This window comes from Mesoplodon densirostris, chromosome 2 (genome assembly GCF_025265405.1).
Source record: "Mesoplodon densirostris isolate mMesDen1 chromosome 2, mMesDen1 primary haplotype, whole genome shotgun sequence".
NCBI classification, from domain to species: Eukaryota; Metazoa; Chordata; class Mammalia; order Artiodactyla; family Ziphiidae; genus Mesoplodon; species Mesoplodon densirostris.
In genome coordinates, this window is record NC_082662.1 from 38,907,595 (window position 1) to 38,935,033 (window position 27,439).

The 27,439-nt window shown below is 43.7% G+C and overlaps 1 protein-coding gene across 4 annotated transcripts in view; it reads right to left on the reverse strand.

The window, feature by feature from the left end:
• TESK2 (testis associated actin remodelling kinase 2) overlaps positions 1–27,439 on the reverse strand; it is a 134,171-nt gene that overhangs the window by 1,779 nt on the left and 104,953 nt on the right. For 3 of the 4 annotated variants that reach the window (XM_060089713.1, XM_060089715.1, XM_060089716.1), the window contains 6 exons: positions 12,512–12,658; positions 1,982–2,064; positions 1,671–1,755; positions 1,330–1,413; positions 1,030–1,116; positions 199–316 (listed from right to left, as the gene is read on the reverse strand). In XM_060089713.1, coding sequence (XP_059945696.1) covers positions 199–316; positions 1,030–1,116; positions 1,330–1,413; positions 1,671–1,755; positions 1,982–2,064; positions 12,512–12,658 — 604 coding nt within the window. The remainder of the gene's footprint in view (positions 1–198; positions 317–1,029; positions 1,117–1,329; positions 1,414–1,670; positions 1,756–1,981; positions 2,065–12,511; positions 12,659–27,439) is intronic. The other variant, XM_060089714.1, reaches the window with a different exon arrangement.

Genomic DNA, 27,439 nt, shown 5'->3' on the forward strand with positions numbered 1-27,439 from the left:
CCAATGAGAAAACAGACTCAGAAGGGAGGCAATATGCCAGCCCACAGCTCCAGGACTTTTTCAGTCATCCCCTGCTCCTTTGCCTTTCTTCTGGACATGGGATCCTGTAATCACAGCCCTAGAGGGAAATCCCCCTCCCCCCACCATCCTAATATCCTCCCTTGGGGTCAGGTTGGACACTCTGGTTTAATCTCTTACCTTTGGCTGTGGACTGCAGCTTCCTGTCCCTCTCCAGCTCCTCCTCCTGTAGGCGGCTCAGAATTTCCTCCAAGATCTTCCCAATCTCCACAAAGGATGGGCGCAGTTTGGGGTCCATCTGTAGTCATCCACACCAGCCATTAGCCCTGCCCTCCCATCTTCCATCCCAAGGATGGCATTTGAGTCAGTCTGGCATCTTTTAAGATTCAGATGTGCATCTAAGAGATCTTTTCTGAAGGCCCCAGACCACAAGAGTGAGTCCCAAAATTAAGGTCAGGGAAGATGCTATTGTCTAATACCCTCCCCTATCTCAGCAGCCTTTCTGTATATGTCTTATCCCCTTGTTTGGCAGAGAACCCTCCAAAAGTGTATGTTCACATTGGTTGGTTCTATTCTTTGTTGAGTTCTGCAGCTAACATGTTTCTGGAAGCTACCTGGACAAGGCCCAGCTACCCCCTTAGTCATAACAGGTAGGTCCAACCCCAGAGCTATATAAAATAAAGGCTAACAAGAGCTTTTCTCACGGGTCTTGGACCAGCTGGACACACAGTCCAACTAAAACCGGACTGGAGCTCCATCAATATCTAAGGCAAGGGATGGTAGGTCTACACTACAAGCTGAGGACAGGATAATACAAAGCAATTCTCCTTTCCTTGGTCCAAGGCTCTGGACCAGAGTCTGGCAGGACTAAAGGAGGGAATGTGGGCACTGTCACTCATCAGTGAAAAACAGGTCCCTGTGAGGCTAATTAGCAGCCTCTCCCTAAAGTCCCAACCAGGTGAACAGGGTTCAGCCAGCCCCAACCAAAGCCAGGAGGAAAAAGATACTCACATTACAACAGTTGAAGGTGAGCTGCAGAAAGTCTGGGGGACAGTCTCCCACCATGTGCTGGAAAGCGTCATAGTCCAGCCCGAAATTCTGTGGATGGGTATGGTGGGGAAGGACCAGGGGACATTGGTAGCCAGGCCATTAATCCCTCCACCCATCCTGGCCTGCTCAGGAGAGTCTGGGAACTGCCCCAGAGAAGTAACCACAGACTAAGTTCCAGCAGCTCCACCCAAGAAAAAAACAATTCCATGGCCTCAAAAGCAGCCCCATCCCAGTGGCACTGATCCCCATCCTGCAGCTCACCTCTGTTCGGGGAAGATAGTCTGGATCAGCCTGTATGCGGGCGATGATCTCACAGAGGATGATACCATAAGAGAACACGTCCGCCTGGTGGGAAGTGAGATCTCAGTTTCCCTCTCAATGGGGTGAGAGGTGGGGTTTCTGCCCCTCATGTCCACTAGCCCAGGCCTGGGCCCTATTGTCCATATTTCATTCAATTCATTCACTAGGCAGCTGACAGGTACCAGCCCCGTTTCTGGCACGAAGGATGTAGATCCTCACCCCATACATGAAGTGTGACTCAGGACACTTTCTGCTAAGAATGGATTCTACAGAGAACCAGACCTTGGGGTCCCCAGACTCACCTTTTCATTGTAGGGCTCATCTCGGAGAACCTCGGGTGCCATCCAGAAGGGTGAGCCCACCACAGCCAGCTTCTCACTCCCCATGCTGTGGGGTGAGATTACATGGAAAATGAGCTTGCTGCTGGCAGGTGCAATGAGATATCTGACCACTGGGAATTCCTCTCCCCCAAGGATGGGCACACACTAGAATTGACTGAATTTAGGGAGCTGAGGTTGGGCTGTGACCAAGTCCTGGCCGCTGAGGAGGAAGCTGGAGTCTTCCCTTTGCCTCAGTCCCTTCTGTGACCCCAGCACCCATTAAGGCTACCCACCTGACATCAGGGATCTTCTCAGCCAGGCCAAAGTCACCTACCACTGCAGAGTAACCATTCTCATCCCTCTTTATCAGGCAGTTCTAGGGTTCCCAAAAAAGAAGACAATGTGGCTCAGAAGTGGGACCAGCCAGCCATAGACTTTACCACCACCCCTCCCTGCCACAGGGCACCTTGTCCTCTGCTCCTTGGTGAAACCACACTCTTGGGCTGACCCCCGTGGTCAGACTTGAGGGCTCTGATAGCCATGTGAGATAAGTTAGGCCTGGATCTTTGGTGGCCGCCCTAGGATTACAGCATGCTCCAAACAAATATTTATCTTACTTTCTATGTGCTAGCCATGGTTCTAAGTGTCAGAGATACCTCAATGAACAGGTGAACAGAAACCCTTGTCCTCTTGGAGCTTACAATCTAGTGGAGGAAGACAGGCTATCATCAGGCCCCTGGCCTCCCTTCATCCTTCCCTCAGAACATAGAGACCCAAGGCCATGTCTGATCTTGCCAAGTAATGTAAGCACAGGACAAGTGCCCAAGCCTACACCAACTTTCACCGCCCACAAGATTACAACCAACCTCTTCTCTGGCGTTAAAATTCCATGATCTCTGGGACTTCCCTGGTGGCGCAGTGGTTAAGAATCTGGCTGCCAATGCGGGGGACACAGGTTCGATCCCTGGTCCGGGAAGATCCCAAATGCCGTGGAGCAACTTAGCCCGTGAGCCACAACTACTGAGCCCACGTGCTGCAACTACTGAAGCCCACGCACCTAGAGCCCGTGCTCCGCAACAAGAGAAGCCACCGCAATGAGAAGCCCGTGCACAGCAACGAAGACCCAACGCAGCCAAAGAAAAAAATTCCATGATCTGGCTCTAACCAACCAGCTACCAACCTCCCCGTGCCTTGCTGCCCCTATGTACACATCTTCATCCAAACTTGTAACAGACAAGCTTGATTTGGGAAGCCTGAACAGCCCCTTCAAACCTTTGCCTTTGCTTATACTGTTCCCTTCCATTTGGAATGTTCTTCCAATTCTTTTCACCTCAGAAAATTTTGTGTGTTTTAAGACAAGCTTACCTTTCCAGTCCTGACCTCTCCAGCTCTTACCTTCATCTCTCTCTCATCTCAACTCCTTTAACCCCTCTGTGTCACTCCCTCTTACAGCCTAGCAGAGGCCATCAGCTCCTCAGGAGCAAGTTCAGGTTTGGGCCTTCCTTCCTCACAGTATTCAATTCATGAGAGAGGCTCAGGACAAGCTCATTGAACAAATGCTGTCTCCAGAGAAAGGATGACCCAAGTGACTTGAAAATAAACACAAAGCAGCAACAAACTCTCCCCAAATAGCTGCGTTCAAAACGGCACTACACCACTCTGGCTCAGGAGGCAACTCACTCCGCCCACCTTCCTCCAGAGGCAGCAGGGAGCAGGGATCCTTGGCTCCCAGGGACATTTCTGGGGCCAGCAAGGCCCTGTATCACCAAACCAGCCCTCCCTCTTCCTTGCCTTGGCGTCCAGTTGCCAAGGCATTGCCAAGTCACCTGCTTACTCCACATCAGGTACAAATTAGTCCCTTACTCTGGCTTTGAAGTGATCACACTACTCTCTCTTTCCCTGAGTTGGAAGGGAAATGTGATTTCATGTAATGTGATTTCATTACATCCTCTCCTACCCTTGATTCCTGGCAGACATAAGTGTCTATGGCTTCTAAGCAGGACCGTCCTTGTGCTTGTCCTGGCTTTGGCCCTCCCATCAGTCCACTGGCTCAGCACTCCGCCACCCCTACCCCAGCTCCCTGACTTTACTGTCTGTGAGAAGACGGGCTCTAGGCCAGCTTGTCTATTAGACAGCCAAAGCCTAGGCTATCGGGCACCGGCTTGTGAGGCAGTGGCACCCCAGATCTGTCACTTGTTTTTTTCCCTCCTCCTCCTCTTCCACCAGCAACTCAGGTTCCTGTCTCCAAGGCTCAGTCTGAAGTCCTATTTACTATTTGCTTTATAGCCCTCAGAAACAACCTTGTTAAATTCAGCTTAGATTCAGCAAGTAAGGAACAGAACAGGACCACAGTATACTGCCCTTGTCAAAGCTGTTGAGTTTCTGCCCCATCTTCACATTCATGGAGACCTCTTGTTCACTCATTGTAAACCACCCATCCAGAAGGAAGTGACTTCATAGTAGCTTCTCTGAGCAGCTAAGAAATGACTACGGCAGGGATGATCAGGGCCCTACAACATGGGGCAAGCCTGCCTAGCCCGGTCTGCCTCTGGCCTGGAGTGTGACCACTGCCTCTCTTAAAGCTTCTCCACAGCCAACAGCTGGGCATTAGAGCCAAAGACAGAGATGGGATACTGAAAACCAAAAGAGCAAACTTTAGGAGTCTGTATCTGAGGCAAGAAGGAAAATGGAGAGCAACTCTGACCAGGATCAGTTCCTATAGGGTTTTTCAATAAACTCCCGAGCCTGCCCTTAGTGGGGTCTAGGCTAGTGAAGTTTGGCTGGCAACACTTGCTGTTTTTAGTTCCTTATCTCCCATTCCTTCCTCACTGGCTTCTGCTGGAAGTGTTCTCACTGAGGATCCCCATGAGTTCTGTGGCATTAAGCTCAGTAGAAAAAATCAGTCCTTATATTACTTGATCTTGCTGCTGTTGACATTGCTGATTATTTTCTTCAGCATTTTTACATATGATTCAAGAATCATATTAGAACTGGACATGCAGAGACTAAGCCGTTGCGGTCCTGGAGCTAACAGACTAGCTATTAGAGGCTAGTTACAGGCTAGTCTTGTTCCTTTTGATTCTTCTTTCCTGACTTCTGTGACACTATGGATTTCCTTCTCCACCTTTACACACTCCAATGCAGGCCCTAACCCACGAGGATGATGGTCTCAGGGTTCTATCTTGGGCCTACAGCTTGTGCTCTATTGTGGAGGCTATTCCACATTCCTTTTCTAATTACCACCTCTGTGCTGATGACTCCCAAATGTATATCCTCAGCACTGACCTTTATCCTCAAGCTTCAACTTTGCACATCTCATCTATTTCTGGACATCTCCTCCTGGATTATTCACACTGAACTCCATACATGCAAACCTGAACTCATCTTTTTTCCTCCAAAACTAAAACTCTACCTATATTTTTATGTCAGCTGGCACTGCCATTTTCCACCCAGTTTGCTAAGCTAGAAACTTGAGATTCAGCCTAGACTTTTTACTCTTACTCCAAGTAATTTTAGCTTCTAAATGTTTTTCAAATTGGTCCCTCCCTCTTCATCCCCACTACTATTACCCTAGTTCACATCCTCCCCTGAATATTGCAATATTCCAACTGGTCTCTGTGGCTTGGGCCAGGCTTGATCTCCATAATCCACCTTCCTCATTTCTGCCAGTATGATCTCTGTAAAATGCAAATCTGTGTTACTCCCCTACTTAAAAGCTGGCAATGACATGTTGTATGATTCCATTATATGAAATGTCCAGAATAAGCAAATCCATAGAAACTGATAAAAGATTAGTGATTGCCAAATGCTGAAGGCAGAGGAGAACAGGGCATGGGGTTTTCCTTTTGGAGTGATGAGAAGTTTTGAAATTAGATAGTGGTGATTACTGAATATACTAAAAACTACTGAAATGTATACTTTGCAAGGGTGAATTTTATTTTATGTGAGTAATATCTCAAAAAAGCTGTTACTTTAAAAAAGCCACAATGGTTCTTCATTTCCTATCTAGAAGATAAAATCCAATTAGATAGTATATGATCAGACTCCTCTCTTTTCAATTCTTACCCCTACCACTTCAGCTTCACAGTCTGCACATCAGACCATTTATGCCTCTATGCCTTTGTTTATGCAGTCTGGTCTGGTCTGGAATATAACCCCACTCCACACACACAATACTTACTAAGCAGAATTCAATTTTCAAGATTCAGCTCAGGTATCACCTTCTCCAAGAAGTCTTCTCTGTACCCTCAGTTTGGGTTAAATATCCTTTTTCAAAGCACCCTATGCTTCTCCTCTCTCTAACCTTAGCATTTGAGATATTATAATGAAAGTATCTGTTTCTATAGTCCCTTCCTATAGCTATAGACTGTAAGCTTTAGCAAAGCAGGGATGTCTTAAGAGGGAAGTGGCCTAGAGGAAGTGGCCTAGAGAATACTTCCTAGCCCCTTGGGCAAGGGAAAGATTGTCTACTTCTGTCTGTGTGGTACCTTACGAATTATAAAACATTTTTCATAAACATAATCCAAGTGATTCAAACAACATTGTCAGGTGGGCAGGTCTGAGATTTTTACATTTAAGATGAGAAAAGTGTAGCTTACAACTCTAAGTGGTAAAGACGCAGGTCTCCTGACTCTAAAGGGATCCCTCCTAATGATTTCGGCCTCTCCAGAGGAACTGCCTAAAAAGCTTTCCACTAGAGACAGCAAGGCCATGGCAGGAACAATGTAGTCTTAAGATAGCAAAAGGGGGGGCTTCCCTGGTGGCGCAGTGGTTGAGAGTCCGCCTGCCGATGCAGGGGACACGGGTTCGTGCCCTGGTCCGGGAAGATCCCACATGCCGTGGAGCGGCTGGGCCCGTGAGCCACGGCTGCTGAGCCTTCGCATCCAGAGCCTGTGCTCCGCAGTGGGAGAGGCCGCAACAGTGAGAGGCCCGCGTACCGCAAAAAAAAAAAAAAAAAAAGATAGCAAAAGGGGCCAGGGCCCATGGAGAAGGCAGCACTGTTTGTGCAGGCAATACAATAAGACCCCTTCATCTGGGATGCTAGCCCCTACCTCCAACGTTGGTTAATCCAAGGGCACCTAGTGTAATGCTTGCATTTCTCACCCAACTTGGACATGGCCCCAGTACAGACTATTTGACTACAGAGTACAAAATATGAAGCTCAGACCACTGTGGGGTTCTGAAGAAGCCAGACGAATTTTCAGGCTGTGTGGGATACAAAGTCCACTAAATAGAGGATGAAGAATGCTTTATTCAAAAGTATGCCTGGAATAAGCAGCAGACATAAGAAAGGCCCATTCAGACTTCCCTGAGGTGACAGGTGACCTTTTCAGGTTCAAAGAGGAGCCCAGGCACTGCTGCTGCCTGGCTCCCGTTCTTCTTTGTCCTACTCCTATTATAATACATCACACTGTAGCAGAGAGACTTACATGTTTGCCTCGTCAAGGGCAGGGAATAATCCCATTCATCTCTGTATCTCTAACCTAGCACAGACACACAAAAAGAACTTAGCAAAAGTTTGTTATATGAAAGCCTGGATAGATGACTGAAGCTTCTCTCAAAAGCAGGTGAAAAAGGGCTTCCCTGGTGGCGCAGTGGTTGGGAGTCCGCCTGCCGATGCAGGGGACACGGGTTCGTGCCCTGGTCCGGGAAGATCCCACGTGCCGCGGAGTGGCTGGGCCCGTGAGCCATGGCCGCTGGGCCTGCGCGTCCGGAGCCTGTGCTCCACAATGGGAGAGGCCACAACAGTGAGAGGCCCGCGTATCTCAAAAAAAAAAAAAGTAGGTTAAAAGGCATACACTAATCATACATTCAACTCTCCATAATGGGGGCTGAGCTGACAAGAGACTCAAAAGGTGTCCATGAATGCATTTCTGGAAGCCAACACAAATCCTTCAGAACTGGGCCAGAGTAGACACCTAAGAGCAGATCCTGAGGTCTCCTAGAACAGCTGCACAGTCAGTATTGGCACTGAATAAAACCACCTGAGCAGAGAAATGCCTAGTCCATTTGTGAGTGTTAGCTCTAAGCTAAAGCTATTTCTATAACAACAACAAAAAAAAGGCTTTCCATGTGCCAACAACTCTCTCCACTTACCCCCAACAAATTCACTCCATAAACCCCCTTAGAAAGAAAGTACTGATTCTACATCTCAAGAAGGGTTAAAAGTTTCTTTTCATACCACAGGGAGATCAGAGACTGAATTGCCCTCCTAAATGTCCCAGAGATGGCGGCAGTCCAAGTCTCAAAAGATTATCTGGTTTGCTGTAATGTGTCCCATCCCTTCCCTTCCCCTCCATCCCACCATGTGATCCCCTCTCTTTTCTGTAATTCTTGGGAAATAATCTACTCACATATCTGTCTCTCCAACTTGACTAAGAGCCCATGGATGGTACAGATTGCATTCTAGTAATTTCTATGTCCTCTAGTAGCATAGTATAAAGGGTTCCCAAAGGCTGTTGATGGTTTTCTTCATAAAATAATGACTACTTGGGCTTCCCTGGTGGCGTAGTGGTTGAGAATCTGCCTGCTAATGCAGGGGACATGGGTTCGAGCCCTGGTCTGGGAAGATCCCACATGCCGCGGAGCAACTAGGCCCGTGAGCCACAACTACTGAGCCTGCGCGTCTGGAGCCTGTGCTCCGCAACAAGAGAGACCGCGATAGTGAGAGGCCCGCGCACCGCGATGAAGAGTGGCCCCCACTTGCCACAACTAGAGAAAGCCTTCGCACAGAAATGAAGACCCAACACAGCCAAAAATTAATTAATTAATTAATTAATTAATTTAAAAAAAATGACTACAGGGTTCCCTAATAAACACTCTCTACCTCCCCCCAGCATTCAACTTTGTTTCTAATTCATGCTCTCTTCAGTCTCTGAAAATTGGCATTTTCTGTTCCTAGTTGTGGGGTATAGCCTAAGACCACAGCTAGATAGGCTTTTCACTCTAGTGGAATGGCCAGAGTGGATTCTCTGGAGTTAAAAAAACCCCAAAAAAACCAAACCATTCCCACCCCCCAAAAAACCCAAAACAAACAAACGAACGAACTAACAAAAATCCAGCAACCAAGAAGAGAGGTATAATTCACACTCCTAGGGGAAATCCAAAAGGACTAGTGGTGCTTGCCTGATCCTGGGCAGTAACAGTATTAAGCAGAAAGAAACTGCTCTCCCAGCTGCCCCTAAGAGTCAAGGCTCACGTACAGTTGTACCAGCCACTCCTAGCCTGTGTGTGGCTGTTGCCACTTCTTGATGGAGCTCAAGAACGGAATGTTTTTAAAGCCACACTGCATCCCACTTGCTTCTAAGTAAATCATCAGCATCGCAATAATTACAAAATTAGACAGAACAGCTATATCTGACAGACTCTTCACTCTTGAAAACAGTATTGCAGTAACTACTGATGTGTGAATCCTACAAAGGCAATACTGCTTTCAATAGGCACTCTGATTGGAAACCAGTGATCCTCCTTGCCGCTACCATAGGCTCAGGATCATTTGGAAAAAGGCATGTGCTTCTCTCTATCCCGGTTTACCTACCTGAAACACGCTCCTACTACTTTAAATCCTTCCTGTTAGCTCTGGCCTGAAAAGTCCGGACTGATCACTCCTATGAGGTCAATAGACTGGGGACACTAAGGACCCAAGAGCACTGAGGTCATTTAAGGAGGTGGGAAAAAACTGGGTGTGGGACTCAAAGTCTCAGTTCCCAAGCAGATGTTTTGGCCTCTGTGCCATCAAGCACATTTTCTAAAAGAGGGCCAGGAAGCCCCTACTCTGACAGGCTCTATATGTTAGGTGCTAGGAATAAAAAGGTGAATATGAGCAGCACTTGAGAAACTCATGTGTTGGTGGGAGACACGGACACAATAGAACCATCAAATAATAGGAAGGGGGCTTCCCTGGTGGCGCAGTGGTTGAGAGTCCACCTGCCGATGTAGGGGACGTGGGTTCGTGCCCCAGTCCGGGAAGATCCCACATGCTGCGGAGCGGCTGGGCCCGTGAACCATGGCTGCTGAGCCTGCGCATCCGGAGCCTGTGCTCCGCAACAGGAGAGGCCACAACAGTGAGAGGCCAACATACCGCAAAAAAAAAAAAAAAAAAAAAAAAAAATAATAATAATAATAATAATAATAGGAAGTGTACACGCTAAAATATAAGTAAACCTTTTATTGTCCTTAAAGAAATCAAACTCAGACCCAAGGTTGACAATAAGGAGATAATTTGGAAATTTCAAAGCCCTACTCTGTCCCTTTAGACTTCTCCCTTGGGCTTCTCATTCTTATGGTCACTGTCACCATCACACAGGTCTCCTGGGTGGGGCTGCTCTGGTCTAGGTGGGGACACACAACCTTCTCCTTAATCTCTGCAACACTATGAAGATAAAACATTTGGACAAAACTTTACCAAAAGCTCAGAGATGATAAAAAGGGCAATGAAGTTTTTCTTCAACTTGAGATTCCCTAGAGTGTACTTCCCAGCCTATCCCCAGGTTGCAGTCATTTGTTCTCACCACCCCCTAAAGTTCAGACCCAAGAAAGTACAGCCCAGGGAGTTCTTTCTCCTAAATTCCTAGTTTCTCATCTCAAGCCAACTGACATGGGAATACCCACTCCCTATTAGGAAAACCAAAGGATAGTGGTCTTACCCTATAGTTCCAAAAAGGTTAGTCATTTTTACAATACATACTCTATGACAATCCCAGACAGAATCACACTTGGACACTAGCACAATGGGACAAAGTGTTTTGGGGGCACTGAAGAGAATATGATGAGTTCTTAGGAACTCATTGGTAGTGGAGGACTTTCCTCCAGAAAGCCTAGCTACCCTAGCCTAGTGATCTTTCTTTTGACTGAAAACCTACAGTCTATAGCTAAACACTCAATTATAAAATGCTATGAACTATTTTTCAGTTATTTCCCAACAAGACTACCTCTGGTCAGAAATTATCTTTTTCAAATATCCCTTCATTCATGGTACCAGGCACCGGAGACACTCATGTAGGTGTACAGGAAATATCTGTGTGACTAACAGATAACTTGTCATGACCTCCCTCCACCTTAGAAGAAATGATGCTCTCTGAGTAGGAAGCAACAATTTGATTTTTTTTTTTATTTTTATTTATTTATTTATTTTTGGCTGCGTTGGGTCTTCGTTGCTGCATGCAGGCTTTCTCTAGCTGCAGTGAGCTGGGGCTACTCTTCGTTGCGGTGCGTGGGCTTCACACTGTGGTGGATTCTCTTGTTGCAGAGCATGGGCTCTAGGCATGCAGGCTTCAGCAGCTGTGGCACAGGGCTCAGTAGTTGTGGCTCACGGGCTTAGTTGCTCTGTGGCATGTGGGATCTTTCCGGACCAGGGCTCGAACCTGTGTCCCCTGCCTTGGCAGGCGGATTCTTAACCACTGCACCACCAGGGAAGCCCCAGCAATTTGGTTTTAGTTGCATGTTTAAGGTGATAGTATACTACCAACTTAAGGCAGTATCTAAGTTGATACAACCCCACCCATTTGCCTGGAACAAGTGCAGTTTTCTAAGTTTTGAGTTTCTAAAACGTTCAAAGGAAGGAGAAAAGTCTGATGAAAGGAAATGATACCACCTTCCAGGTCCCAGCTGTCCAACTGTCTAGTCCTTGCTTATACCAATGAAGATAAAGGACTGCTCACAACTAGGTCTCAGCTGGTCACCAGATTCCACCTGCCACTCTTATTGCTCCTTTAGTAACAGTGCAGCTGACTACAAATGGCCCTGCCACACCTAGGGGCCCTACAAGCACCTCCCCAAAGCTATTTTCTGTGTAGTACTCACAAACCAATGGCCAGGGTCCCTCGGGGACAGTACTGCTGTTTGGAACACCAGAACCATTCTAATGTGAGGTAGCCAGGGACTCACTGCTCTAGGCCTTATTGGCTCTGAGAGCACAGCCTGCTTTTGTTCCCTTTGCAAATTTTTTTTTATAACAGGCTCCCATATCCCTTATCCATGACAGAAGAGCTGTAGGAGTATGTGTATGCACGTGCGTGTGTGTGCATATGTATGTGCTGAGGGTGCAGAATGAAATAAGAGCTATTCTTGGACAGGTACAAAACTTCTATAATACCTCCCTAGAAGACTTTAAATCAGCTCTTGGACAGAAGTTATACTAGATGATTTATAGTTCCCATATCAATGATCAAACAGTACTATTTATATAAGCCTTGTCACGTGATGTCCTGTGCTACTTGGCCCTGAGGTGTCTGCCTTGTAGTATGGCCAACTTCCTCTAAAAGCAACTCTTTTCTAACCTGGTCACACAGCAATTTGGACAGCAAGAGAATACTACAGAGACCAGCTGACGCCAAAGAGGAACTGGCAGGATGGCAGAAACTCAATCACACAGAAAGAAAATGGGTCAGTACATTATGGCTTTCAAAACCTACACTCAAGTGACTAAAAATCACAGAACTCCTGCTGGAGGCCATGGGAGAGCACACTAAGAGACAGGCTCCCACACTGCCTTGACTGCTGTCACTCCTATAGGGCAAGAACCTCTTAAGTGTCCTCATGCCATCTACTCCTGCAACACACATTCAGGACCTGAAGCCAAGAGTGAAGGTTCTCAAGATGTACGTGCTGCCAGACTCAGCAATGAAAGGTGCCCACTGTGAGCCGAGATTGGCTTTCTAAGGACTAGCTGTACATAGTAATAAGCTGTATCCTCTATGATTGAATGTTGAATTTATAAGAGATCTCCATCATTCTCAAGCACATTAATGACTGGTTTCTTAACACAGTTTTCTTGGTAATGGAAGCCAGTGTCTCAAAGAGTAATGCATGTAAAGCCTTCATACCTTAGATGTGAGGTCCCGATGGAAAATGCCTTTGAAGTGAAGGTAGCTGAGGCCCACTGCTATGTCATAAGCCAGTTTCACCCTCACAGTCCAGGGCAAATGCAGGTTACTGTCTAGCAACTGTTCCAGGTTTCCAGAGTTGATATACTGCAAAACAGAAGGAAAATCCAGCTACCATTTGTCAGGAATGCTTAGGGTGGTGGTGAAACCACTAGAGAGTAGACACCTAGAAGATAGAGACTGTATTTTTTTTTTTTGAAGTTACTGAGGGCTTATTCTGCATCCAGGCACTGTGGTAGGTGCTGCACCTTCCTTTGAGAAGATCACAATCTATTAAGGGATATAGACAAACAATATAATGTAGTAAATGCTAAAAGATGGCTTTGTACAGGTAGGACAGCACTGTGCAGCACAGAGGATAAAGTTACTAACTCAGTCTAGGCATGTCGGAGAAAGCTGCACAAAGGAAATAAAGGAGTCCAAAGGATGACTTGGGGGAGCAGGAAAGAAAGTCCACACAGAGGGAGCCGCATATGTAAATTTATAGGTGAAGAGCATGGTGTACTCAGGAAACTAATTTACTCAGTATGGCCAGAGTGCATGAGAGGAGAGGCAGGTGAGGCTGATATGCTTTGCTAAGGTACATGGACTTTATCCTGTCTATAAGGAACAAAAGAAGCCTTTTAAGTAAAAGAGTAACATGTTCATATTTGTTTTTTAAAGAAAAGATTATTTTAGCAATGGTATGATAGATGGATTAGAGTGGAGAATACGGAGAAGGAAAAATAGGTTAGGAGGTTATTGCGATAATCCTGGTGAAAGAAGAATGCCTGAGTTAAGGCAATAGTGGAGGCACTGGAATAGAGCAAGATTCAAGATTTAGATGGCAAAGTCAAAAAAAACTTGATGAATGCTGGATGGGGGGATAAGGGCAATGAAAAGCTCCTAGGTTGATCACAGGCTACTGGTCCCTGGGTGCCATTATTAAATATCCAGAATACAGGGAGAGGAGCAGGTTTTTAGAAGAGGCAATGTTAAAAGATAGTGAGTTCAAGTAGGACATGTTGGGTTTAAGGGCACGCGGAGATGTCCTATACAGAGTCAGTTTGAAGTTTAGGAGCAAAGTCTGGGCTAGAGACGAACATTTAGGAGGCAATGACATTGAGCTGAAGTAGTCACTGAGGCTAAGGAATGTATGGAACTGCCCAGGGGTTAACATGTAAGGTGGGAAATTACCAGAATCCCAAGCAACTAGCATTTAAAGGAGCAGGCAGAGGAAGAAGAAGAAAGCAAGAATGTCACCACAGAAGCCAAAGGAGGAAAACATTCCAAAGAGGAAATGACCAATAGTATCAAATGCTATAGATCAAGTAAGATGAGCCTGAAAAGTGTCTACTGAATTTGCAACTGAGAAGTCACTGGCAACCATGGCCAGAGCAGTTACAGTAAAGTGGTTAAGACCAGAGTAAGATCAAAGTGAACTGAGGAGTGAGTAGGAGATAAGGCTAAGGGGAAATGACATGAAGATGTACTCTTTCGAGAAATTTGGCTGTTCGTCATTCCTACATACCCATGAAGAGCTGCTTTGCCCTTTTTTAAAGAGCAAATAAGCCTATTTATACAGAGATAATAAATAATAATAACAAAAATAGCAGCAGCAGCTGCAGCTAATATTTATTTACTTGGTACTTGCTTTGTGCCAGGCACTACTCTGAGAACTTTCCATTAATTACATCATTTAATCTTCATATAACCCTAAGGTAAGTGTACTATTATTCTCATTTTACAAAAGGCATTTAGAGGTTAAGCAGCTTGCTCAAGGTTACCCAATTATTAAGCAGCAGAGCCAGGGTCCAAACTCAGGCAGTCTGGCTCCAGAGTTCATGCTCTACCCCTACATTACATTGGAGAGCCATGGTGTCTGGGTACAGAGAGCCTCATGCAGAACAGGAGCTCAAAATTTTTTGCCAATTAAATTCATGAATTTATTCAAACCTTACATGATGTATTATCTCCCTCCTCTTTCCAAGGGAGAAAAAGGGGAAAATTCCTCTAAGCCTAATATTAAGCTCTTAATACCTTTTTGGAGTGGGGATGATATTGAATTTACAAGAGACTAGGGAACCTAATGGGAGAGAAGGCAAGAAATCTGAATTTTAGGGACTTCCCAGATGGCGCAGTGGTTAAGACTCCACGCTCCCAATGCAGGGGGCCCGGGTTCTATCCCTGGTCAAGGAACTAGATCCCACGTGCCTGCTGCAACTAAGAGTTTGCATGCCACAGCTAAGGAGCCTGTGAGCTGCAACTAAGTAGCCCTGGAGCCACAACTAAGGAGCCCACATGCTGCAACTAAGGAGCCTGCGAGCCACAACTGAGGAGCCCTGGAGCCACAACTAAGGAGCCCACCTGCCACAACTAAGACCCACTGTAACCAAATATATATATATATATATATATATACACACATATACATATATATATATGTACACACACACACACACATTTTTAAATCTGAATTTTAGTCCAAGTCTGCCTCAACCGCCATTTTACTTTGGACAAATCAACTAATAAGGCTACCCTTCAGTTTTCCCACACAAAAAGTAGGTATGATAATCCATGATCCATATAACTCACAATGTTATTATAAGAATCGAATACAAATACATGAAAGTGCTAAGAAAAAAATGTAAGTTCCATATAATGAGATTTTCTGATGTGGTAACATAAGCACCAAAAAGAACCAGTTGGGGGCAGCACGATGCAGCACTTCAGATCCTTGGATGAAGTGGATCAGGTTTGGCAAGGCAGAGAGAATGGCTAAAAATATGCCAAACTTCTCAAAAGGGAAACCTGTTGATCTGCTTCATCTTGCTTGATAATCTAGCTTTGGAAATCTCAAAACGAGGCATAACGACAGCATTAGCATAGTGCCCTCGTCTATTCACTCTAGTTGAATCTGTTCACAGTTTACGTCTGAGGTGCTCATTTGCTAAAAAGAAACTGAACTTGCAAATTCCAAGCTATATGGGGGCAATGAAGCTGACAGCTAAACATGCAGACAAATTTCTTTAGCTCTGAGAGTGAAAAAGATATGAAGAAGTGGTGGTTCACTTCTTTGGCATGGTGACGGTGTGACATGGAAGGCCTGACTTTGGGAGCCACTCAGGCTTCCTACTGAGGGCCAGGCAGAAAAGACTGGTGAAAAGACTGTATGTGCATTCTCTGTGGGCCAGGCTAAGCCAGGACTCTTGATTCTGGTTCAGAGAAACACATGTTTATTACTGTCCAGTCATGTCTCTGAAAGCCTGAGAAATCCACAGACCAAGCCACAGGGTGGAGAGCAGAGGAGAGAGGTGAGACAAGGTGAGGAACCACACTGGCTAGTAGGCTCTGACTTTTCCTGGTAAGATGGATAAAGCACAAACCAGATCCAGAGAGGGAAACCAAATGGAATTTATTGTTACAACCCACTTCTCTTGCCTGCCTTCGGTGAATACTTTGGTGGAGCTGATAAGCCTCTGGGCCCTCAGAAACCACAACTTCTCAATGTCTCAAGACCTTTGCATGTATGAGGAAAGGAAGTTTGAGATCTGCCAAGAAGGAAGATTTCTAAGTTGCTACACTGTGTGCCCATTAGTGGGAACGTCCACTTCCCTATAAGCAACTCCCTGTGCAGACTCAGCTGCTGTGTTCTCTGAACAAATCCCTCTGTGGGAAGCAGAGGCAAGAACAACTGTTCCAGCACATTCAGCTTTCCGGGTTGGGGATAACAGCTGCTTTGCTTTCATTTTCTTCCAGACCACTCCCTTGGGAGCTCTACAAAACAACCTAAGGCACTGGCAACACATTTAAATACCTACTAGAGAGAGAAGATTTTACAATTTTTATTGTTGTTCTTTTAAACTTTCAAGTTCAGAAAACTATAATATCAGCCAATCAAATGTGTTAAAGGTACTTCAATACCTCTAAGTGACTGTTCCCCAACTTTACCTACACCAAAACCTCTCCTCTTCATGGTCTAATAAAATGTTAGAGTTTCTGCCATTTCATTTGTGTTTGATATTTGATTTCATTAATGACTCATTCTTTTCTTAGAAGGCACTCAGTAAACAAATGTGTGTTTGGTGACTAAACAATATTACTATGTATGTAAGAAATCATATGCCAACACCCTAGAAAATCATCAAAGGGATGGGTAAGTGGACACTTAATTCTCCACTCAGGAATATCAATTCAGGGAATTCCCTTGCTGTCCAGGGGCACTTTCATTGCCATGGGCCCAGGTTCAATCCCTGGTCTCCAGGGAACTAAGATCCCGCAAGCCTCACGGTGTGGCCAAAAAAAAAAAAGGAATATCAATTCAGGTTATTTCTACAAAGATTTATTGAGCGCTCCTCCCATTCCTGTCACCCCCATATGAGAGTAAGAACCTGCCCATTTACATCAACATTATATCTCCCAGTGATTGGAAGAGTCCCATCCACATAGTAAATGTAGGTATGTAAACACTGTTTACACCTTAAAGAAGTTCAATGAAAGACACATAGGTAAGTAAATAATACTAATAACCCTTTAGCAGAGGTAAATACTTGGGTATGAAAGTAGATACTGAGGAGTTTAGAAAGTTTCAGAGAAAAAGTAACACCTGGGTTGGATCCTAAAAAGATAGTTAAGAGTTGTCTAGGCTGAGAGTATGGTTCTTCCCACATACACCCTATAGGCTCTGATGGTACCACTCAGACACAGACAGACACATAAACATGCCCATACAAAGAATATTCTGGAGCAGGACTAGGCAATACTTACCTCTCCCTGAAGTAACATTCACTACACCCAGGGGTCCTGTTCTCAATTCTTGCTGATTCTGATCATAACCTCACCCAATCATTACCAGTCAGAAGAACAAGGCAAACGGTTACTTTTTTTTTTTTAACTTTGAATTATCAATGTACTGATATCTGTAATCAAACAAACATCTATGAACAGTGGTTCAAAGACATATTCAGAGAGGTTCTGAAGAAAACATCAACTATAAGAATTATTATACCTTTTTGAAGAATCTACCCAAATAGCCTAGAGCTAAGGCACTTACCCAAGGCAGATAAATGTGCTGCCATCCAACTAACAGAGATCATTTGCTGCCACTTAATTAGCACAGTTGTCCTGAGGTAGACCCATTCATCTCTCTATCCATCCACCTACACAAACACTGAAAACCTACTACGTAAAAACATAAAACTAAGTGGGGCCAGTCTCTGCCCTTAGTTCACAGTCTAGTCTAGTCGAGTTCACAGTCTAGTAGAGATGACATATAATCAACTAACAATTTTTTTTCATACAGGATAATGATGAGACATGCTTCACAGAAATTTTCTAACAGTAATGTAAAAACTGTATGGAAAGGTCAAGAATTGAGGCTGGGGGGCTTCCCTGGTGGCTCAGTGGTTGGGAGTCTGCCTGCCAATGCAGGGGACGCGGGTTCGTGCCCCGGTCTGGGAGGATCCCGCGTGCCGTGGAGCGGCTGGGCCCGTGAGCCATGGCCGCTGAGCCTGCGCGTCCGGAGCCTGTGCTCCACAATGGGAGAGGCCACAACAGTGAGTGGCCCGCGTACCACAAAAAAAAAAAAAAAAAAAAAAAGAATTGAGGCTGGGAGAACAGTTAGAAGGCTTCTGGAATCATCCAGGTGAGAAGTAACAAATGCCTGAGAAAGACAATGGCAGCAAGAATGGAAAGGAGGTTAATATCTGGAGACATCTCAGAGGTAGAACCAATATGATTTGGTATTTAATCAAAGGCAGGGAATAATTAAAAGAGATACGGTATACAAAGTATGTCTAGCACAGTGCTTAGCTCACAGTACACAACTCATTCTCCCCACTATCAATATCTAATCATCATCATCCCTCCCCTTGGTTACGCCATTAGCTTTCTAATTAGTCTTCTTTTCCCCTTCTTACATCTTGAACAGACTTAACTCTCAATTCCAATCCATTTTCCTTAATACAGCCAAGATTAACCTTCTAAAATGCCAACCTGAAGCCACTCCCTTGTTAAAATTATTCACTGATGCCCCATTACTCTTAGGATAAAATCCACAATCCTTAGCATGGCATACAAAGTCTTTCACTCCTGCTTATAAGAGTCTGACCCCTGCTTACTTGCACGTTTGTGCACATTGCTGGTCCCTTTACCTGGAATACCTTCCCCCACATAGGCCTGGCTAATCACCCACTGAGGATTCAGTTCTGTTTCCTGGAAGCCCATATGTAGGGTTGGGAGTAAAAAAGACAGTCTATGCAAAAGGAACACAAAGATAAAGTGCAGAGATTAGTAGTAATTCCTTTTTGTTTTTCTTTCCCTGCGTAAAGTATAAGTAGGGGAGAAGGGATAAAGCTAAAAAGTAAAGCTGGGCAGTACATTATAGTGGTGAAACCCACATACTGCAGAGTTAGACTGCCTAGGATTGAATCTCACCTCTGGCTAGTTGTGTGACCCTGGGTTGGTTACTCTTTAACATTCATCTATAAAATGGGAATAATAATAGAACCTAATCCATAGAATTATGAAGATTTAATGAACTGATGTGTAAAATGCTTAGAACAATGTCAAAGGAAGTTCTCAATATGTTAGTTGTTATTATTGCTATTATTATTATATTTATTGTTAGTGTAGAAGTTCTGGAACACCAAGATGAAACATCTATAGCTAATTTAGCAGATCATGGGGACCACTAAAGGTTTATAGGTAAAGATATAATATAATCTATTGTGCGTTGAACTATGTCTCCCAAAAAGATGGGCTCAATTCCTAACCCCTGGTACCTGTGAATGTGACCTTATTTGAAGATAAGGCCTTTGCAGATGTAATCAAGTAAGATGAGGTCCTATTGGAGTAAGGTGGATCCTTAATCCAATATCTTAACAAAAAGAGGAGAGGAGATACAAACATATAAGGAGAATGTCATGTATCGATGGAGGCAAAGATTTGAGTGATGCATCTGTAAGCCAAGGAACACCAAGAGAAACTAGGAAGAAGCAAGGCAGGATCTTCCCCTAGAGCCTTCAGAGAAAGCAAGACCCTGACAACACTTAGATTTCAGACTTCTAGCTTTCAGAACTATGAGGGAATAAATTTCTGTCTTTATAAGCCACTCACATTGTGGTGCTTTGTTACGGCAGCCCTAGGAAACTAATACATGACCCAAACTACATTTCAGAAAGCTATTGGTGGTAGCAGGACAGAGGAGGAGCTAGAGGGAGGTTTGAAGGGTCCTGCATCAGTTCAGATGAGAGACGACCAAACGCCTGACTTAGAATGCTGTCATAGGCATGAAAAAGTGGGCTAGAGTTAGAATAAGCAGAGGTAGAATCTAAAGGATTTAGCAACTGAATGGTAGATATGAGAACTGAGGAAAAAGAGTCAAAGGCAACTCAGAGATTCCAAATAGATGTGTTGAGAGAAACAACGGGAAGAGATCCTACAATCTTATATACCAAAAGTAAGTCAGAAGCCCATCAGAAATCAACATCAATGCCAAATAGCCAAATCAGTGGCTTGTCAAACCTCTTCTCTGGATGGGCCCTCTGCAGAGGAGGGCCTGGGCCCCGACCTAGTTTTCAATGAAGCCCAACAATGCCATTGTGCTGGCCACTGTATATTTGTTGGTTGGCTCCAAACACAAAGGCTAGCAGACATCCCATCCTGCTGGCTTGGTTTAAAGAAGAAAAGAAAGCTTTGTTACTGCCCTGGGTAATTCCAGGACAGGCATCCCAAGAGCGCCCTGTGGGAGGCTCATGCTCCAAAGGAGCCTCCTGTTCTCAGCTCGAGGTTCCACAGCCACTACAAGTGCACATCCACACATCTGCCAAGGCCTGAGTTTGCCACAGTTCAGCCTCCACTCCAGGAGGTCCACCGGGACCTGCCTGACTCAAACAGTCAGTAGTAATGAACTGATTCAAAGAGAAAGGGAACCCAAAATGTGTTTCAGAATATTTATATGTTTCACCCTCTCTGCCTTCATATATGTTTATTGTCCAGAATACTCTTCGTCCCCTTCACAGCTTTGCTAATTCTTATTCATCCTTCTAAACCCAGCTTGAGTCTCTTATTTTGGAAAGCATTTCCTGATATCCCATCCCACACTTTGTGCCACTTTGGCCCCCTGTATGTATTTCTACTATTGCTTATCATATTGTACTATAACCTTGATGGCAGGGACCAGATCTTTCTCAACTTTGTAAGCCCAGTATCCAGTGACACAAACAATAAATTGCTGAATTAACAAATGAATGATTAAGTACATTTAAATAAACAGAGGCAGATTTTAAGTTCCCTCTTTTATTTGAAGCCCTCCCAATTCTGTCATTAATGTAACTTAAGATCAAAAAGAGAAATGTGCTTTGAGAGGAATTTTCTGATAAATATCATGTAAAACAAACATTTAATAATGCTTACTATATGGCAGATACTATGGTAGCAATGAATTTAAAGCAAAATACAAAACAGTGTGTTTGGCCACTCAGTAATATGAAATTCTGAGGATCCTTTGACACTCTGTCAGCAGATTCCTTAAAATGGTCAGAATCACATGGACTTAAAAAATATATCTAAGATCTCCTTTTGAGAATTACAGAGGGTATTTCTTTTATCAGTAGCTGAAAGCCAAGTAGAAGAGGCCATAAGATATCGCCCCTTTCCTCACACTTCCCACAGACACTTAGTATAACCCATTCACCACTTTAAGAACATGTTTGTTTAACGCACCTGAAGTAGTAAGAGTGTTTTTCTATGCACGTAAACTACTATAAACAACAAAATGACTGTTTACCCACAAGGTTCAAAAAAGTATGACTGGGACATCCCTGGTGGTCCAGTGGTTAAGAATCCACCTTCCAATGCAGGGGACACAGGTTCGATCCCTGGTCAGGGAACCAAGATCCCACATGCCGAAGGACAACTAAGCCCTCACGCCACAACTACTGAGCCCACGTGCCACAACTAGACAGCCCTAGACAGCCCATGCACTACAACGAAAGACCCTGCATACCACAATGAATGACCCCGCATACCGCAACGAAGATCCTGTGTGCCCCAACTAAGACCCAACACAGACAAAAACAAAAAAAAAAGGAACGACTAAGCTTTTCCCACAGATTTTTAGTTCTTACAGCAAACATCTCATAATCAAAATCAAATTTGTTTAAATAAACATTAAAAGATAAATCTGTAAAACAAATCTTCTCAAAGAAATGAACTAAGATAACAATAAGACTATTTTCTTTGCCCCATAAAGCTCTACTAGCAATCAATGGTTTCAGACATGATTTATGATCAGCCCAGGGCTCTTGACTACTCCATCCAGATTGCTTTCCTATCCCCAAATCCATAATATCTCTACCAGCAACATGGCTATTAAGGTCATGTTTAAAAGCATTCTTCCCTCCAGCTTGCTACCCCACATCTACTACAACCCCACATCCTCCAGCTTCAGACAGGAACCTCTGACATTCACCTGGTGATTGGGCTCAGAGTGAACAAAGCAATCTATTAAGGAAGACAACACATCCTGCCTCCCCTTAGCAGATCTCAGGAGTAAGGGCTTGACAGTGGACAAAATGAAAATGGAAACCAAAAGAGGTTAAGTTTCTAATTAAGGTGATTTATATCAAAGGAAACTCTGTCCTCAAATGAGGTAATCATTTCTTCTACCTCTTTTGCCCATATCAACACACTACTTGGTCTCTCGGTAAGGAAGAAGTCAAGCAAAAGTTAGAGGCAACTATAAGCTCAAATGGTATCTTCTAGTAGCAAACGGTAGGTAGGGGGGTAGAAAGGGAGGAAAGGTTTCCAATTTGCTATGTGGAAGACAACTTCCCAACCCAATAGTCACTCCAAGTACAGGCAGAAATCTCCTCTGAAGGCTAAGGGTCAGATAGGTAACTAATTACCTGCAAGTTCACAAAAATTCACAAAGACTAGTTGGAGTTATCAAAGGAAGGGGTGGGAATAGAAGACTCAGCCAGTTCTGGTTCTACTGCAGAGAAAACAGACTTGAGGTCTGGTGTACACATAAGCATCTACAGCTGTAAGGAAAAAGAGAGAGCCTTTTCTTTGGTTTCAGACCATCTCAAGTGTCAGAATGATGTGCCCTCTGTAATTCCCTGGCAGTCCAGTGGTTAGGACTCTGTGCTTCCACTTCAGGGGGCACGGGTTCGATTCCTGGTTGGGGAACTAAGATCCTGCATACTGCACAGCCAAAAAAAAAAAAAAAAGAGAGAGAGAGTAAATGAGAAAAATCAGATGATTAATCTTGAGTGAAGTTAAGTCTAGATTTTTTTTTACCATGTTCCAAATTATCTTTCCTCTATCAGCCACTGGACTCTCTGGGAAGCAGTTAATGCTGGTCTAAGGCCAACTCTCAATTCAAACAAAGCAGCAGATCTGGATATCATGTCACTCAGAAGCGTTCTAGGGATGCTAAATTCTAAAACATTTTTCTAAATGACTAAAAGCAGAGAATGACCACAGCACTGAATTCTAAACCCTTTCCAAATAAATTCAGAAAGTCCTAACACACAATTAACTTCACTTCTTGAGTTCACTGAGAAGAGGTTCAATGCCATTCCTAGATCAGTGTCTAGCAGAATAAGCCCCAATAAATACTAATTGAATTAATGAACAAATTAAGGGTCCCTAACTATCTATCTACATATAGAAATCCCTTCTACACTCTCCATGAATCAGCTCTCATCAGCTACCTCAGTCTTTAGACCTTAGACCAGAAAGCTCTTGTCCAAGGAAGGGCTTTAAGATGTAGTGATGTGTTATCCCTGAAAAGCTCAAAGACTGAGTCTGGTCTTCTGTAGCGAAGAGACTATGCCGATTACAGTGTTATGTTAAAAAAAAAAAAAATCCCAGGTAATACACGCACAGCTGAGGAAGTTCTCCAGCAGCACTCTCCAAGTTTTCCACATCTCAGTAAATGAAACAACCACCCACCTAGAAAATGGGCATCATTTGATTCTTCACACTTCTTTCTTACCTAAGTCACAAGACCTTGTCTTTCTATTTCTAAAACAGATCTTTAAAAATCTTCACAGATACCACTGCAGTTCAAGCTACTCACATCTCTCATATAATCTATAAGTTTCTCCTCACTGGTCTCCTTGCCCTCACTTCCGTCCCTCTACAGTCAATTCTCCAGAGCAGCCAAAGTGCTATTTTAAAATGCAAATTGTATCCTACTACTCTCCTGTCTAAAATCCTTCAACTGCTTCCTGCTGTATTTAAAACAAAATTCAAACTCCTCACCATGGCCTATAAGGCCCTGTATGATCCAGCCTCTTTCTCTCTCTCAAATTTTTAATCTTCTTCTCCCTAATCTTCATGAATATCTCCTTTTCTTTTAGGTATTCTCAGAAAAGTATTTCTATGACCTTATGTACAGGATAAGCTAGTCAGTATCAACATATATATACATTGTCCTTACTTATCTCATGGATGGATCCACAGTGTTTTTCAAAGATACATACTCATGAGGAAAATAATGCCCAAGGGTATGGAATAACAATATAATATGATGGGATAGACCTGAAAGGCAGTCCATTCTAAGCCCCACATCGTATAATTGAAGTCCTTCTATAATATCTTTGCCAAGGAGCCAAAGTAACCCATATTAGCTTTATGAAGAGAATAGTTAGGGAAGAGAATAATCATACTAAACACAACTGTTCTCCTTAACTGTGGTGCCCTCTAACCAATACTCCAACTTTCCAACATCTAAGAATGTGGTCTTTAGCTCCCTGAGCTTAATAAAACAGCAGTGCCTGAGGAAGCCTGCTATTTCCTCCACCAACCCCAAGCTCTTCAATGACCTGTTACCTATTTGTTGCTAGTGGTAAACAAAACAGAACATGGTCCCAGTCCTACTGGAACCAACATATGAGAGAGACAATAAACAAACATTCAAATAAATGAAGAACTATATGTTATGAGATGTGCTACAAAAAGGAAAGAGTGCTATCAAAGAGAATAATAATCTAAGTAACGATCTAGATGGAGGGAGATCATTGGGAAAAGCCACTATAGTACAGTGAAAATTTAAACTAAGACTTGAAAATTGAGTTCAGTAGGTAAAAATGGAAAAAGAGCTTTTCAGTTATTATTTAATCTAATTCTTAGCTTCTTTTATATAAAATAGCAATCATAATAGCTATATCTCACAGGGTTGTCATAGGATGAAAAAAAGAAAATGCATGCAAAACTTTACATTCCAGATATATTAGCTATTTCTCTAACAAGTATGTATGATTTTATAATCAGAAAAAAGTTATTTTTTAAAAAAGTGTCCCTGATACTGCCAAGTACAATAAATTATTGGTTAAAAAAATGAAATATTTTCTCATCCAAACACCTTAGTTGACTTAAAGACTTATCAGGTAAGTAACATGTCTGTTGTTTTATTTGTAAGTTAGTGCGCGGTTCTGTTCCTTCTGGGTGTACCAGAAACGTACGTTTGATTGACTAGCTAATCTGGGTAGAAAAGAAACTGTTGAGCAAATTAGTTACAGAGGAAAAGGATGACTATGCAAGAGGCCTCACAATTGAACAACGTAAGAGGCCATTTAGAAATTACTCCATTCATGAGGCAAGAGTTCCAGCCATTCATACAAGTACTAAAATGCATTGGAAAATTTACCTCAACTTCACTTTTTAGATGACATAAAATGTTTGTTGTTTGCTTCCTTTTTCCCTATTCAATCATTCAGCCAGTGTCTATAAAAGAGTGTCCTAAACACAAGGTACTGCTGGGAGATTAGGAGCATACAGATAAGTAAAACACTATCCCTGCCATTATATAATAACCAGCAACTGGTTTAACCTAGCACTTTCACAGTTACCTCATTTGAACTTTGCAAGATCTTGAAACATTCTGTCATCCTTTTCTTTATTTTCTTTTAATAAATTGATTTATTTTTATTTATTTATTATTATTTTTTGGCTGTGTTGGGTCTTCGTTGCCGCACGCAGGCTTTCTCTAGTTGCGGCGAGCAGGGGCTACTCTTCGTTGCGGTGCGTGGGCTTCTCTTGTTGCCGAGCAGAGGCTCTAGAGCGCGCAGGCTTCAGTAGTTGTGGTGCACGGGCTTAGCTGCTCCGCGGCAGGTGGGATGTTCCCAGAGCAGGGCTCGAACCCATTTCCCCTGCATTGGCGGGCAGATTGTTAACCACTACGCCACCTGTCATCCTTTTCTTATGAATGAGGAAATCAAGCCCAGAGATTTAAATAACTTGGCTATGGCTATTCAACTAGTAATGGTGGAACCTGGATTTGTACACCCAAGTCTTTTGACCCTGAAGCCTGGGTTCCTCCTCTATTCTAGGAGCTTACACTTGTGCAGGGAAACTAAAGCAAAAATAACTTTAATATATGGCAAAATGTTTAAAAAGAGGTGCCAAAAAAAGTGTAAGAGAAGGTCAACAGAGGGAAACATTTTGACTACATAAGGGAGAGGTAGGGAGGGTTAGCGGTGGCAGAGAAAGAATCAGGAAAGGTTTTATGGAGGAATAAGTGGACTTTGAGCCAAGTCTTGAAGGGAGGGAAGATTTCTATAGGATAAAGGCAAAGAGTGTATTCTGGGCTGAAGAAATAATATGAATAGGGCCTCCCTGGTGGCGCAGTGGTTGAGAGTCCGCCTGCCGATGCAGGGGATACGGGTTCGTGCCCCGGTCTGGGAGGATCCCATATGCCGCGGAGCGGCTGGGCCCGTGAGCCATGGCCGCTGGGCCTGCGCATCCGGAGCCTGTGCTCCGCAACGGGAGAGGCCACAACAGTGAGAGGCCCACATACCGCAAAAAGAAAAAAAAAAAAAAAAAAAGAAATAATATGAATAAAGAGGCAGGAAAACACACAGTGTTTAGTAAACACATTAAACCCAGTTTGCCTGAGTTATAGAGTACTTGTTAAAGAGGAGGAGAACTAGAAGAAAAAAGGCAGGATGAGGCTAGAGCACAGAGGACCGAATATCAGGCTAAGAGTTAATCCTGAGTTCCATGTTTTAACACTAGCTGTGCATCAAAATAACTTATGGTGCTTTATTAATTTATTTTTAAAAACAGATGCCTGGGCCTCACCCAAGACTTTAACTCAAGAGGCCTTGTGTGATGTCCTGGCATCTGCACTTTCTAAAAAGCTCCTAAGCAATTCTGGTAAGCAACTAAGGTTACAAAACTATACTGTAATCAGCGAGGAAATCACTGAATGCTTTTGAGCCAGAAAATGCCACTGATTATTCATTTATTCATTCAATCAACAAATATGATAAGGGACTTCCCGGGTGGTCCAGTGGTTAAGACTGTGCTCCCAATGCAGGGGGCCCAGGTTCAATCCCTGGTCGGGGAACTAGATCCTGCATTCCACAACTAGAGATCCCGCATGCCGCAACAAAGATCCCACGTGCCACAACTAAACCTGGCACAACCCAAATTAATTAATTAATTAATTTAAAATTTTTTAAAGATGGTATTAAAAAATATATATGATAAGCAGCTATCATTGTCAGGCACTATACAGGACCCAGTGGATGTCAATGCAAACAAAACAGTCCTTGCCCTCAAGGGATTTATAAACTACATACACAAGCAAACAGTGAATTAAAGTCAATGATAAATAGTATTGTATTATGGGAGCATGTAGGAGGGGTACCTAACTAATCTTGGGAGATTAGAAAAGGCTTCCCAGAGATAGTAATATCTAAGCTGAGTCCTGAAGGTTAAATAGGAGTTGGCCAGACCATTGGGAGATGGAAGGATTGTGTCCTAGGCAGAGGGAAGAGCTGGTGCAGAGACCCGAAGGTGGAAAGGGTCACATCCCATTTGTGACTGAAAGAGAAAGAGGTTCAGTACAGCTGTAGTGCACAACTGAGACAAGAA